The sequence below is a fragment of the Cebus imitator genome, unplaced genomic scaffold, assembly GCF_001604975.1.
Source record: "Cebus imitator isolate Cc_AM_T3 unplaced genomic scaffold, Cebus_imitator-1.0 Scaffold74, whole genome shotgun sequence".
Taxonomy (NCBI): Eukaryota; Metazoa; Chordata; class Mammalia; order Primates; family Cebidae; genus Cebus; species Cebus imitator.
This window is the reverse complement of record NW_016107389.1, coordinates 4,418,118-4,434,407: the sequence shown is the minus strand read 5'-3', so window position 1 is coordinate 4,434,407 and position 16,290 is coordinate 4,418,118. Positions and strand designations below refer to the sequence as shown.

The following is a 16,290-nucleotide window of genomic DNA, read 5'->3' as shown; positions in this document are numbered from 1 at the left end:
TAAAACACACACACCAAAAAAAAAAAAAAAAAAAAAAAAAAACAAAAGCTAGTTATTGAAAAAAAAAAAAAAAAAAAGAAAACCAAAAAAAAAAAAAAAGAAAGAAAGAAAGAAAGAAAGAAAGAAAGAAAATTCATTATTACACTCTAAGCAAGGTTAATAAAAGAATCAGAAAGTTAATATACCAACTCAAATAATGGCACCAATGCAAAAAGAAAAATGTTGCTATAGAATGTTCTTTTAACAAAAAAAGAAGAAAAGGCTGAACATAAGAGAACACAAAATACAAAAAAGAAAAGAGAAAACACTAAAAGAAAAATCTAGCCAAAAGCTATTTAATGTTGTGCTACTTAAATGTAATTTAGCATATTACAAATGCTGTTTGCACAGCTTAGTATGAATATTTAAATAATGCAATCTGGAATGCTAAGCTAACACAGAAAAACACCAGAGGGGAAAGAAGGTTATAAAAGTACATAAATTTCTATCACAGAAGATTCTACTTGTCACATGAGTTACAAATTTAACAAGTATGTCTAAATCTTCTATGTAAAATCTAAGAAAGCTTCCACTTTCAAAAATTATAACCTTCCAAAGACATACCTCTTGTATGTAATTATTTTTCTCCAGGATGGAAAGAGCAACAGCTGCACACTCCAGTGTAGAAAGGCATCTATTAGTTGGCTGCATCCGAATTACATACTGACTAGAAATGCTAGTTTTTAATTGCACCTGAAATCAAAAAAAAAATAGAATAAAATTTTTGTTTTAAATTTAAAATTATAAAGTCTGTGTTTTAAATGCTGATTATTTTCCTTCCAAAACTACCAGCAGTTTAGAAGTATTAATTGTATCAATATCTTTTATGTATAACATCCTTTTGGTGTTGTTACTGTTAAATAGAAGCAAGAAGATAGCTTTATAGAAGAAGACACATCCACAATATATACAAACTACTACATATGAAAGTAAAGAGTGAATATACACTTCATAAAAGAAGATATAAGAATGGCAAATAGGTACATAAAAAAGTGGTCAACATGATCTAATATAAATTAAAACCACGTTAGGGTAACATTTCACACTCTCTAGAGTAGCTAAAATAAAAAAGACTAATACCACCAAATGGCAACAATATTTTGTTTTTTTGCTTGAAACTCTCATATATTTGTAGTGGGAGTGAAAATTACATAATGACTTTGGAGAATTATTTCACAGTTGTTTTGTTTAGTTGCATGGTTTTCCCTTCCATTCTTTTTTAAAGATGGTTTATTTATTTTTTATTTAAGGTTCTGGGGTGCATGTGCAGGTTAATTTTTAAGTAAACTGTGTGTCTTGGGGGTTTGGTATACAGATTATTTTGTTACCTAGGTAATAAGCATAGTTATTACCTGATAGTTTTCAATCCTCTCCTTCCTCCAACAGTACACCTTCAACTAGTTGCCAGTGTCTACTGTTCCCTTCTTTGTGTCCATATGTACTCAATATTTAGCTCACACTTATAAGAACACATGGTATTTGGTTTTCTGTTCCTATATTAGTCTGTTTAGGATAATGGCCTCCAGTTCTGTTCATGTTACTCCAAAGGACATGATCTAATTATTTTTGTGGCTGTACATTATTCCATTGTGTATACATACCACATTTTTTAATCCGGTCTATCATTGATGGGCATTTCGCTTGAATCCATGTCTTTGTTAGTGTGAACAGTGCCACAATGAACATACGAGTACACTTGTGTCTTTATGGTAGAATTATTTATATTCCTTTGGGTATATACCCAATGAGATTGCTGGGTCAAATGGTTATTCTATCTTAAGTTCTTTGAGAAATTGCCACACTGCTTTCCACAGTGGCTGAACTAATTTACAGTGCTACCAGCAGTGTATAAACATTTCCTTTTCTCCACAACCTCACCAGCATCTATTATTTCTTGACGTTTTAACAATAGCCATTTTGACTGGTGTGAGAAGGTATCTCATTGTGGTTTTGATTTGTGTTTCTCTAATGATTAGTGATACTAAGCATTTTTTCATCTGCTTATTGGCCACATGTATGTCGTCTTTTGGAAACTGTATTTTCATGTCCTTTGTCCACTTTTTAATGGGGTTCTTTGTTTTTTGCTTCTAAATTTGTTTAATCTTCTTATAGATTCTGGATATTAGACCTTTGTCAGATGCATAGTTTCTAAATATTTTCACTCATTCTGTAGGTTGTCAGTTTTTTGCATTGATAGTTTCTTTTGCTCTGCAGAAACTCTTTAATTAGGTCATATTTATTTTCTAGTATCCTCAAAGCTGTGTGAGTCTTTCACTTCTTTACACTATCAAAGCTCTCCCATCAGTGGTATCTTGTCCCTCAATCCCCTCTCTCCTTTGCATGACAGTCCCCAATGATGACAAATATGGTTCTTCTAGTCTGTGCTTTTTGTTCAAATAATTCACTACAACTAATATCATTTATTTCCTGAGGGAGAGGGGTTGAAAAAGGGAGAAACAAATTGCTACTGCTGCTATGTAGACATTATAAAAGAAGGCATTCAATTTTAGAATATGTCCTTTAAAGCAGATTTGACTAACAGTGTTTTAGGTATGATTATTCTGAAACTACCGTGCATTTCTACCAATGGGAAAGGTAGGAAAAAGATCTGGGAGGGGACAGAAATGGAAGAAAATGGTAAAGAAACATGTACAGTGATAAAAGCTAGCCTATGTTTAAATAACTCTAAGAGTAGTTTACAGTGTGGACTAAGTAATTACTAACAACTTTGATATTTCACCAAAGCAACTAGAACAGACTACAGTCAACTACTTCTTTCAATACTCAATTCTAAGTTTTTATTGGAGAAATTTATAACAGACATTTGATTACAATAAAATCTTTACATGCAAAATTCTCAGGTAATTTTGTTTACTGAAGCAAATTTGGTTTGCTATTTGAGGGAGGAGTTTTAAGGTAAGAAAACTCAGAATTTGAATCTCTCCAGAAATTATAATGAAACTAGATGTAGTAAAAGACTAAATCGCTAAAATATGTCATATTATTAACATACATATTAGATAATACCTTATTAATTAATCTTCTCACATCTCTTCCTTTTATGCTTATTACACACTTGATTCAGTGAGCAAATGAGCAAGGGCAGAAAGAAACCCGTCTAATCTATCTTCTTGAGAAGTCAGAGGCATCATAATAAATAATTTGTAAGAAATTGCCTTGTCTTCTTAACAAAAATTTAAGACAATCCAAGGCAAATTATTCTAAGAAAAAGAAAAATTAACCTATGATTAAAGTACGGTATTCAGAAAGCATCTCTATTGAAAAATAATTATCATTTCAAACCTGACAATAACTAATCAATTCACCTCAACCAAGACATTCTTTTCCTTCAGTTCCTCCTCAACTACAAAATAAGGTAGCTGGAACTGATGATGTCAAAATCTATCTTTTAGTGATCAATCCTAAAACTTGAAAGAGTAATCTTACTATGAAAAATTTGGAAGCCATGCTGACTCAATGAATGTTTCAGTAATTATAATCCTTTGGAAGTTGGTTCTCTACAAATATTGCAGGAACACAGATTCAGAAATTCAAATTTTAACCAGTTCAGAGAACCAATGGAAAAGATGTGAAACTAATTACAGAAATAAGATCTGGAAGAGTTGACTATTTCTAAAATGGAAGTTATATACAAACAATTTTAGTTTAGAACAGGCTGAAATAAACTTCCTTTTAGCAGCATCTTAAAGTCTTCGCCATTAAAACACACACACCAAAAAAAAAAAAAAAAAAAAACCCTCCTTTTTGTATCAATCTTATATCTACAGTCTTTCACAGCAAGATTCTTTATCTGAGCTTATAAGCTGCCCTTTGAAAGAGAGGTACTAAATTTTTAAATCTAGCTCCCATCTCTCAATACACTTCACCACTTCCATTCCCTCCCTTAGGTTAACAGTATGATGGGTAAGACTCCAGGTGTGCCATCAAATAGATGCCAGTTCTAACAAAGATGTATTAATTTATTACAAAGTTTCATCATTTACTGAACCCTAAATGCTATTCTAAATAATGAACATGTATTATTTAATTCTCACAAAGGCCATATGAAATAAGTACCTTCATTATCTCCATTTTACAAATGAGGGAACTAAAGCACAAAGAGAGGAAATAACTTATGGTTCCAAAATTAGTTATGTCAGAGTTGCATATAAATCTATTAAGGCTTACTCAAGGGCCCAATTTCATCACCAGGTTAATAACTAAAAGGATAAACTCTCAGACAAATCCCAGTATATTAAACAAATAAAAACAAAGCTGTTCCACTGGAAAACAAGGTTGAGGCACCCTTCAAAAAGTTTATAGTTCTGCTGATCCTAGTTTTAAAAACAATGGTTTAGAGTGAGGGGTCTTCTCTTACACAAGTATAAAAGTGGCACATAAACATCAGTATCTATGTCCTGCTCCAGCTTTGTCACACTATGAAACCTAAAGAAGTTTTTATAAAAAATAGAGATTCCAGAAATTAATGTTGAAACTCAGAAAATGTGATAAAAATCAAGCTTCAAATGGTCTTAGTTGCAGATAAAATGGTAATATTAGTGCTATTTCTCCAACACAATATTGTTTGTTTTTTTATCTGGATTGGCTTTATCTGCATATCTTAACAGTTTCTATGGAAAATAATATTTCCAAAATTACAGAAAAGAAACAAATGTAGAATACACTTGGTTTAAAATTCAGCTCTTCTTTATATAATCAGGAAAATATAATGAACAAAAGAAATGAAGCTCCAGTAATGAACCCAAAAGAAAGGAAATCTATAAAATGACTTACAAAGAATTCAGAATAATTCTTTTGAAGAAGTTCAGGGGACTACAAGAAAACATGAACAGAATATTAAATAAATTTTGGAAAGCAATTTATGAACAAAATGATAAGTTTGACAAAGAAATAAAAACAAAAATAACAGAAATCCTACAGATAATGAATACAACAACTGAAATGAAAAATTCAATGGAATGCTTTAACAGCTGACTTCATCCAGAATAAATAGTCAGTGAGCTCAAAGATAAGACATCTGAAATTATCCAATCATAGGAGAAAAGAGAATAAAAAGAGAATGAAGAAGGCTTATGGAAATTATGAGACACCATCAAACAAAGTAATCATTAACAACTTTTAACACAAAAATTTAAAAGTTACATAATACTCCTCCAACATACAAAAACTTTAATGTTAAAAAATACAAATACATCATTGAGGAGTCTAAATATTAAGCACTTAAAAACTTCAAATTTGAGTAACTCTAAGGAATAATACAAAATTTAAATTCTGTTAACTGAGTTTATTTAGCCAAACATCTTAACTACTAGGTTTTACTGTTAATACAGTATTTAATCTCTACTAATTTCCGTAAAACTCCATGTAACCCATCTGAAGTCACTGGGAACTATGGGTATGGAAATATATCCAGAAGGAAGAAAAACGCATAGATTCATAAGATCACAGGATTGGAAGCAATCTTTAGAAGTAAAATTGTCCAACTTCTTGGCCTTAGGCATAACTATTTTCAAAAAATGTGGATTCACAGAAGTAATCTAAAGTTTTAAATAATAATAAATAATTTCAGAATTATTTCAGTAAATTAACAAAACATTATGCCATAAAACAATGCCTGAAAGATGTCACTAGAGATTACAAGTAAGCCTTTGCATTACTTTCTGCTGCCCCGATTCCTTTTGTCCAACAATAGCTAATGAAAACAAGTCTCTGTTGAACAATGCTACAGAAATTAACTTTTATAATATCAACTGAAATTAAATTTGTCCAACTGGAGTGTGTTAACATGTATGCATTTTTCATATTGGGCTTTTATTCACTTTATTAGGTCATACTGGGTCAATTTATTCCCTTTATTAGAAAATTTAAATTAGAAAATAATTTAGGATTTTAGAAACTGATTTATTAATACTACTGTTGCTTAAGTAATAACCAATTTAAAATGTCTTGCTAGTCAAACATATTCTACCAAAAAAACTTCATTTAACTATGGGCAATTCTATGAATTTCAACAGCTGTCACGGCTTCATAAGCATCTCTTGAAAAATAAATGATAGACTAGCCTGGGTGTGAAACTCAACACATATTATACAATTACATCATCATCACTTGCCAAATAAAATTTTTATTTTAAAATTTACTCTGAGCTGGGCCCAGGGTAAATGGTTCATGCCTTAATCCCAGCACTTTGGGAGGCCAAAGTGAGAGGATCGCTTGAGTCTAGAGTTCAAAACCAACCTGTGCAATATAGTGAGACCCCCATCTCTACAAGAAATTAAAAATTAGCTAGGTGTGGTGGCACATGCCTGTAGTCCAGCTATTTGGAGGCTGAGGTGAGATGATCACGTGAGCCCAGAAGCTCAAGACTGTGGTAAGCTACGATAGTGCCACTGCAATCTAGCCTGGGTAAAAGAGCAAGACCCTAGTTCTTAAAATAAAGGAAAAAAAAAAAAGAAAAAAAAACTACCTGAGTTAAACTGCATGCTGTTTCATTCTACTAAGAACATCTATATCTTATATAACATTGAATAAAAAATAATGTGTATGAATTGGGAGAAAGAAAAGCATAGCAACTATAAGCAGGAGATCTTACGTTAAACACACCTGAGTTGAAATCCCCAAATAGTTTAATGATCTCAAACAAGTTTTTTTGAATTCTCAGACCCAAAACATTAATAACCTTAAAGGGTATATGTGCTTTAAGGAGCTAATATATGTGAAGTGCTTAGCAATGCCCAGCATTACAGTAAGCACTCAATACTAGCAAAAATATTGATGTAAATGATACTGCTGATGCTGATGTTAATGAGCATGATGGTAGAGTGATTTGCAATGTGTTCTTCACAGTGTAATGAATACATGTGAAGCAGCTCAGCTTTACTACATAAAAAGTCAGACAAAATAGTCATGGGTATAGGATGAGATTGAACTGAGGACAAAGTCAAAAGAATGTCAGCTTTTACAAAAGGATGGAAGAATTAAAGCTATGGAATAGGTAGACAGAAAGTAATCTAAGCAGTAGGAGAAACAAAAGGGAAAGATTTTACTGAATAACAGAGAAGAAAGAGTTACTTGGCCAAGTAAATATTGCTAGAGTTAAAATGCTGTCACTGTAGTTTTTTTAATAAAAGGTATGAATATTTTCATTAAAGAAATATTTTGAGACAAATAAAATTTTATTTTACCCTTTTTACCCTTTAAGTACATGGTCTGAGCATCATTAAAATATGCAATACTCACCAAAGTAACTAGATCTTGTATTTCTATCTTTAGATACTTCTTTAAAAACATTCCCAAACAATACAGACAGAAAAGAGAGACCAAGAATTCACAATAATTTTTGAAATACTTTTAAAATAAAAAATTTTCATTTCTTGACTGAGTGTTTATGTTGTATCTACCTGTTTTTAATGTATTCTTTTATCCTCCTCTACCTCTGCACACGTATAGCATGTTTAATTTATTTAGTGATAGTAAAGTGGCAGAGAGACATATGAGATAATTAGTTCCTTTGAATAATATGCAGTACGTGACATTTAATTGAAAAACCATGGGTTGCCGAGTAACAGAGCTTTGAAAACCCTGGCTTATTTATAACTAATTGTTTGACTCTTCATGGACAACAACTGAACCAAATATGTAAAATTATAAATGTTTACATGTTACTGTCTCAATAATTATTCTCTGTACTTTATTTTTTAAATAAATTCTATTTTGTACATTTAAGGTATACAATATACTATGGGATATGTATAGATAGCAAAAAGGTTACTGAAGTGAAGCAAATTAACACATCCATCATCTCACAGTTACCCTTTTTTAATTTTTCTAACAAGAACAGCTATAATCTACCCATTTAGCATGAATCCCATATACAGAACAATTTTATGACCTGTGGTCCTCATGTTGTACATCAGACCTCCAGGCTTGTTCATCTTACATATCTGCTACTTTGTATCCTCTGACCTACATCTCCCCATTTCCTGCCCCCTAACTCTCCAACCACTATTTCATCCCCTGACTCTTTATATTTGATTTTTTTAAGATTCTGCATATAAGTGAGATCATGTAATACTTTTCTTTCTATGTCTGGCATATTTCACTTAGCATAGTGTCCTCCAAGTTCATCCACAGCAAATGGCAGGATCTTGTTTTTTCTTTGAATAACATTCCATAGTACATATGTAACACGGTTTCTTTATCCATTCATCTATTGATGGATACTTAGGTTACCTCCATATCGTCATTGTTGTGAATAATGCTGCAAGGAACATGGGATTGCTGATACCTTTAGAAGATGGTGATTTCCTTTCCTTCAGGTATATGCCCAGAAAAGACTGTATATACGGTCATATGGCAGTTCTAGTTTTAATTTCTTTAGAAATCACCATCCTGCTGTTCATAATGGCTATACCAATCCATATTCCCACCAACAGTCTGTACCTTATTGAATAACTTTATAAAAAAAAAAAACAAAACTAAATAAAAGGAGACATATACTATGTTCATGGAATGGAAGACAATTCTGGAAAACTGATTTATGAGTTAATGTAATCTCAATAAAAATTTGGAGAGATACTTTTGGGGGATTTCACAAAGCTGATTCTGAAATTACGTTAATGCAAAGGGTAAAAATACCAAGATACTCTTGAAGAAAAATACAGAAGATTTTGCCCTACCAGTTAGACCTATTATAAAGCAACATTAATCAAAACACTATGAAACTGGCACAGAGGAAACCAGAACAATAGAAGAGAATTTAAAGCACAGAAATATATTTTCACATATATGCAAAAACGATAAATGCCAAAGATAACATTGCAAAGCAGTGGGTTTAAAAATGATTTTTTTTTAGTAAATGGTGGGCAGTCATATTGCAGGGGTAGTGAAAAAGTGAAACTACAACCATAGTTCACAATAAACACAAACATCAATTACAGGATGATTAAAGACAAATGTAAAAGGCAAAACTCTAAAGCTTTTAGAAACTAATCTAAGAAACTATGAGAGATAATACAGACAACACTAACCATGAGAAAAGACTGAAAATTACAACCACATTAAAATCCCAAATTCCATTTATCAAAACACAATCAAAGAAAAACAGTGAAAAGACAATCAGAAAAGATAGTAGACATTTGCAACTTACATAACTGTGAAATGGCTCAGAGCCAGAATACATAAAGAATTCTTAGAAATCAGTTAGAAAAATAGCCAAAAAGCTAAAAGAAAAAGTGGTTAAAAGATATATACAGGCACTTTAGAAAAGAGAAAATCTAAATGACTAATAATATAAGGGAAATGAAAATTTTACTACTACATATTAAAATATTGGCAAAAGTTTAAAATACCTGATGTCATCACGTGTTAGAGAAGATAATTTGCATTCATTGTTGGTGGCAGTGTAAAAGGTTACAGTTGCTTTAGAATACTTTGGTTAAATCTAGTAAAATGGAAATGATGCTTAACCCATGACTCACTTATATTATAACTGAGAGAAACTCTTGCACATGTGCACTGGCATATATCACAAGAATATTCATAGCAACACTTATAACAACAGCCCCAACGTGAAAACAACCCAAATGCCCATTAACAATAGGCAATTATGATATATTCACATAATGGGATATTATACAGTAATGACAATGAACAAAGTATGAAATGGATGAATCTTAAAGACATAATATTGAAAAAAGCAAAATACAAGAAAGTACACATAACATGGTTCAATTTATAGAAACTTTAAAAATAGGCAAAACTATATTATTTAAAGGCATATACATCTATTTAAAAACAAATAATTACAATAAAGATCAGTATATGATTACCTTGGGGATAAGAGAAAGCTAGTTAAGGGAGTGTAACAGAGTGCAACAGAGACCTTTTGAGACATAGAATATTTTTTAAATGTTCTGTTTGTTGACATGAACAGTGGCTACAAGAAAGTTAACTTTTTAAGTATTTTTTTTTACTTTACACATAATGTTTTATGCACATCTCAATATAAAACATGTTACTAGAAATTCTAATGATAAATATTAGCTTAATAAATGTATTTTCCCATTTGAAGTTTTTTCTGCAATGCAAAAAACTAAAATCTAATTGAAAAACAGAAGACAGCTATCCATCATTATATGTGTGCCCCTGAATAGTTCAATTGCTTTTAAGTGTCGTTTTCCTATTACACGAAATAATGGGTTTAAATCTATCCTTAAAATTACTTCAGGTTCTAAAATTATTGAATTTTCTCTATATCTCTCATTTTTCAGGTGAGCACTATCAGGACCCCAATTAAGACTCATGTACACTTCCTACATTCTTTTCATTCTCCATTGTACAGCAAAATGAAAAAAAAATTGCATATGCAATGTCAAATAGATATACATGTAAACATAACATTTCACTATTATTTAAGAAACAATGATCAGTCAAATTGTGAGCATGAATTACTATTCTGTCAGCCTAGTAAGTGCCAGGAGCATAAATAGATACTGATTAAGTTTTAAAAACCGAAACATACAATAAGCATTGTTTGAGAGTTGAAATGTGTGAAAGAGAAATATAATATGCATTATATTTTGTGGTACTGTAGAAATTAACTTTATTAAATTTAAATTTTTTACTGTCCATTCGAAGTGTAGGCAACATATTGACATATTAGATAATGCCTACACTGGTTCTGTCAATTATCTGTTTAGACTATTTAAGAGGGAAAATGAAACTGCAAAACTGAATGAATTCTTAGTCCATTTCAACATAGTCTGAGTAACATAAAGTTCCATCCAAAACCCACTAATAACATATAAAACTTCTCTTCAGGAAGATGGCATAAGTCCATCAGCTTTGTAATATGAAAAATAGGTGCATAAACGTCAGATATTGAGTTTGACAAATAAATTAGTTTTTGATGATACATGATACATATAAACTTAAGAGCTGCCACCCCCAAAAAAAGTGATTAAATACCAAAAATGGCAATGAAGAGTGAAAAGAATGAGGAAAAATAGCATGAAGTGGAAAATTCTTAACAAATTACAGGAAATTATTTTCTCTTCATAAGAAAAAATTCTGATTTCAAATTATAGCTGAACTTTCCTAAAGTTCATCATTCATCTTTCAAATAATTTAAATAGAAGCTCTATTAGGTGGTTAATCCAAACACTGGTATGTTAATGCCACCCTTCTTTGTAGGAAGCAATAATTAAAATAAAAATATCACTATGATGAAAAACAATCTTTAACAAATTGTGATTCATTGTTGCTATTTTTCACCATCTGCTTAATGTTTCTCCCATAGTTTATCCCACTATTATCTTACTAGAATTCCCACTGCTTCCTTAATCTATATAACAGTTGTATAAATTTAATTTATTTGCAATATTTAGAACCTAATTCCATCTATATTAATTAGTTACCTGTCCATTATTGGGCAAGGTCAACATATTCAACCCACGGACACAAAAACAGAAAATCTTTGGAACTACTAGCATGGCTTTTATTTTTGAGTAATTATCTCTCCCCAGTTATAGTACACAATTCCAAGTCACCATCATCTCTAGCCTGGATCTCTGCAAATACCTAACTAGACATCTTGCTTCCACTTCAGCCTTTTTAGAAATCGTTCTCAAGCATCAGCCAAGTGATGATGTAAAAAAAATAAACTGATCACATTATGACTCATGCTGAAACCCTTAAATAGCTTGCCACTAAGCAAAATCCTTACCATGGCTTAAAAGTCATCCATTTCATCAATGTCACTTGACTCCCCCCTTACTAAATAACAGACTAAAGGTGGCCTGTAAGTTTTCTGACTCCACTCTTTGCCTAGCTATTATTTGTTTATCAGTTTTCAAATTTTACAGGGGTTGTCCTGAATCCCCAACCTCAATAAAATCACCATATGAAAGTACCCTATGTTTAAAGCATTCACAAAATTTACCTTAATTTGCTTATATATTTATCTAAATGGCCATTTATATCCACACTATACATAAGCTCCATTAGGATGTGGACTGTCTATTTTACTTCCCATTGTATTCTAGCATCTAGAACAGTATCCAACACAGTAGCATCTGTTCAATAAACATTGGTCGAATTAATAAGGGCTGATCATAGTAATTAACAAATAAACAGGTACAGCTAAGAATTACCAATGCCAAATCCAGCTGTTAACACTTAAATTTAGAAGGACAACTAAGGTGGCTGATAAGGCACAGCCAGGAAATATCTTTCTCACTGAAAGAAACCAAATATTGACTAATCCATCACATTTCAAACAGATCTTTTGAGAGAAAATACTGAAAGTCAAAAGAGACATAATGCAGAAAGTGTGGTTAAAGAGGGAGGAAACAGGGAAGCCTTCATGGAGTTACCAAGTGCCAGGACACGTTCACAGTCCTGAACAGGTCCTAAGGAAACAGAAAAACTGCCCAGAGAGCAGGCCAAACCTGCGCCAACCCCAGAAGGTTTTTCAGTGCACAGTGCAGCTGCAGCAAAATGTGACCACAGGCACCCATCGCCAATGGCTGGCCTTCTTCCTCTGAGAGGGTGTGGATCCTGCTGGCTGCAGGCCAGGAGAAAGCAGGGCTGCCTTTCCCATGGAACTTGGGGACATCTGCTCCTCATGTATCCTTGTCCGCCTGCTCTTCCCAAGACTGCCTGCTTGGCCACCCCACAGGAAGGTGCCACACAGCACAGCCTCCACTGCCTCACCTGAGTATTTTACCAGTGGCCTGGAAGGAGTTCAGCCCCAACGGCATAGCTGGTGTTTGATCCTAAGGGACAAGAGGAAAAAACTCAGGCCCAGCCTTGCCTGCAGGATTTAAGTACCCCACCCACAGATACTGAGTAGAGATTTTTGGCCAGAGCTTGGTCTGTGAAGGCGCCCCCACTCTCAGAACACTATGAAGAGTGTGGTGAGGGTTTCTGTGCTGGCATGGTAGCTGGGTGTCCCTCCTCCACAAGACCGGTCCAGGAAAGATATGGCCTGTTAACTAGCCGCAGCTTCTACCCCAGGGAGCCCGGTGGCCCATAAAAACCAGGAACAGCCCAGTGATCTGGGTACAAAAGGCTTGAAACAACTCTAGCCATTTGGAACTGCTCCTGAGGCAGATGACATAGGAAGTACCAGTTTAGAGGAGCACAATCTAGGTGGGCCCCACAGGCATCAGTTGGGCAAACAGCTATGGCTACAGGTGCCACACCAGCTGGATACCCTCACAGAATCAATACCCTGCCAAGATCATCCAACCGTGACCCACTGCATCATCAGTCCACCTGTAGACACACCCTATAACCCTCTCTGACTCTGCCAAGCTCAGAGGACCAGCGGGTCCCCAGGGAGTTGTGGGTCTCCTGGTAACTTAACCTTTGGCTTGTACAACCCCTAACTGAACAGCGAGCACAGCCCACCAAAGCTTCCATGGGGCTAAGGAAAAATAGGCCCCTAATTGAAGGGGGCTACACCAAGGCCTAAGAACAGACTCAGTGAGGGAGTCATCTCTTGTCCCCCACCTTCCCTTCCCAGTGCACACACAATGAAGTACAAGAGGCACAAGGCTGAGTAAGAACCTTTCAGAAGATTTTTACTCCTAGGTGCCTTCTACTGGATTGATGCCTGAATTACAGCACCAAACAAAAATAAATTTCTTCAACATACAACACCCAAGAAATCCAAAACAAGGAACTAATCACAACCAAGAAACTCAGGGTCTTAGCCCTTTGAAAGCACTCAGAAACGAAGCCAATCACCTATACATAATATACACCACATTCAAACCATCAAGGGGAGAAAATATAAAAACAAAAGCATCAATCAAGTGACAGCAACGTCAAAAGAAAAAGAAACACCAGCTTCCTCAGATAAGGGGGAATCAGCATAATAACTCTGAAAATTCAAAACATCAGAGTATTTCTTTCCATCTAAAGTATCACATTAAATCCCTAGCAATGGATCTTAACTAGACTGATGTCTGAAATGAAAGACAGGAAGTCAGAATCTAGATGGCAAGGAAATTCAATGAGATTCAAGAGAACATTGAAATCCAATACAAGGAAGCCAGAAAAACCATCAGAGGCATGAAAGATGGCATAGCCATTTTAAGAAAAGAAACAGACTTAACTTCTGGAATTGAAAAATTCACTAAACGGATTTCACAATATAATTGGAAGCCTTAACAACAGCCTAAACAAAGCTGAGATGAAAATTTCAGCACTTAGGATCAGTAACTTGAATCAAACCAGTCAAACAAAAACGAAGAAAAAATAATTGTAAAAATGAGCAAAGCCTCCAAGAAATATGAGATTATATAAAAAGACAAAACCTATGACTCAATGGAATTCCTAAGAGAGACAGTAAACATGGAAAACATATTTGAAGATATAAGCCACAAAAATTTTACCAGTCTCACTACATGCAACTTCAAAAATGTCAGAGAACCTCTGCAAGATACTGTACAAGACAACCATCCCCAAGACACATACTCATCAGACTTTCCAAGATCAATGTGAAAGAAAGAGGGCTAGAGAAAAGGGTCAGATCACTTATAAAGTAGGGCCCATCATGTTAACAGCAAATTTCTCAGCAGAAAGCTTACAAGCCAGAAGAGACTGGGGGCCTATTTTTTAGCATTCTTAAAGAAAAGAAATTCTTACCAATTTCATATCAAGCCAAAGTAAGCTTCATAAGTAAAACAGAAATAAAATCTCTTCTAGACCAGCAATTGCTAAGGGATTTTGTCACCACTAGACAAGACTTACAACAGGTCCTTAAGGGAGTTCTCAATATGGAAACAAAAGAACACTATCTGCTACCACAAAAACTCACATAAGTACATAATCCACAAACTTAATAAAGCAACTATACAATTCAGACTATAAAGCAACTAGCTAATAACACCATAACAGGATTAAAACGTCACATATCAATATTAACCTTGAATGCCAATGGTTTAAACACCCCACTTAAAAGGCAAAAAGTTGCAAGTTGGATAAAAAAAAAGAGGACCCATCTTTTTGTTGTCTTCAAGAGACCCATCTCACATGTAATAACACCCATAGGCTCAAAGGAAAAAAAATAGAGAAAAATACATAATGCAAACTGAAAACAAAAAGAGCAGGCGTTGCTATTCTTGTGCCACATAAAACAGATTTTTAAACCAACAACAGTAAAAAAGTACAAAAAGGTCATTACATGATGATGAAGGGTTCAAATAAATGAGAAGATTTAATTATCCTAAACATTACACACCAAACACTGGAGCCGCCCAATTAATAAAACAAGTACTTCTACATTAACAAAAAGACTTACATAGGTACATAATAATAGTAGGGAACTTCAATATCCAAATGATAGCATCAGACAGATCATCAAGTCTTATAACAGATTCAGCACGACCAATTGGACCCAGTAGATATCCCCAAAATATGCCACCCAACAACCAGAGAATATACAATCTTCTCATCAATACACAGAACAAACTCTAAGATTAACTGCATACTTGGCCATAAAGCAAATCTCAATAAATTCAAATAAATCAAAATAATACAAGATATTCTTAGATGAGAATGTAATAATAACAGAAATCAATATCAAAAGAAAAAAATTCTCAACATCATTAATGATCAGGGAACTGTAAATCAAAACCATAATACGATACCACCTTACTCATACAAGAATGGCCATAATCAAAAAATCAAACAACAGATGTTGGCATGGATGTGGTGAACAGGCAACACTTCTACACTGCTGGTGGGAGTATAAACTAGTACACACACTATGAAAAACAATGTGGAGATTCCTTAAAGAGCTAAAAGTAGAACTACCATTTGATCCAGCAGTCCCACTACTGAGAATCTAACCAGAGGAAAAGAAGTCATTATACAAAAAAGATACTTGCTCATACATGTTTACAGCAACACAATTCACAATTGCAAAAACATGGAACCAACCCAAATGCCCATCAATCAACAAGTGGATAAAGAAACTGTGGTTTCTATCCACACACACACACACAATGGAATATTACTCAGCCATAAAAGGCAATGAATTAATGGCATTCACAGTGACCTGGATGAGCTTGGAGACTATTATTCTTAGTGAAGTAACTCAGGAACTGAAAACCAAACACTGTCTATAAACGTAATTCACCACATAAACAGAACCAAAGACAAAAACCACATGATTATCTCAATTGATGCAGAGAAGGCCTTTGACAAAATTCAACAGCC

The 16,290-nt window shown here is 33.7% G+C and overlaps 1 protein-coding gene across 3 annotated transcripts in view; it reads right to left on the bottom strand.

The window, feature by feature from the left end:
* The window catches only part of DTWD2 (DTW domain containing 2), a 174,477-nt gene that overhangs the window by 5,973 nt on the left and 152,214 nt on the right, over window positions 1–16,290 (bottom strand). For 2 of the 3 annotated variants that reach the window (XM_017531884.2, XM_017531885.2), the window contains one exon: window positions 604–732. In XM_017531884.2, the coding sequence (XP_017387373.1) occupies window positions 604–732 (129 nt within the window). Of the gene's footprint in view, window positions 1–603; window positions 733–4,833; window positions 4,873–16,290 lie in introns of all 3 variants that reach the window. The other variant, XM_037739738.1, reaches the window with a different exon arrangement.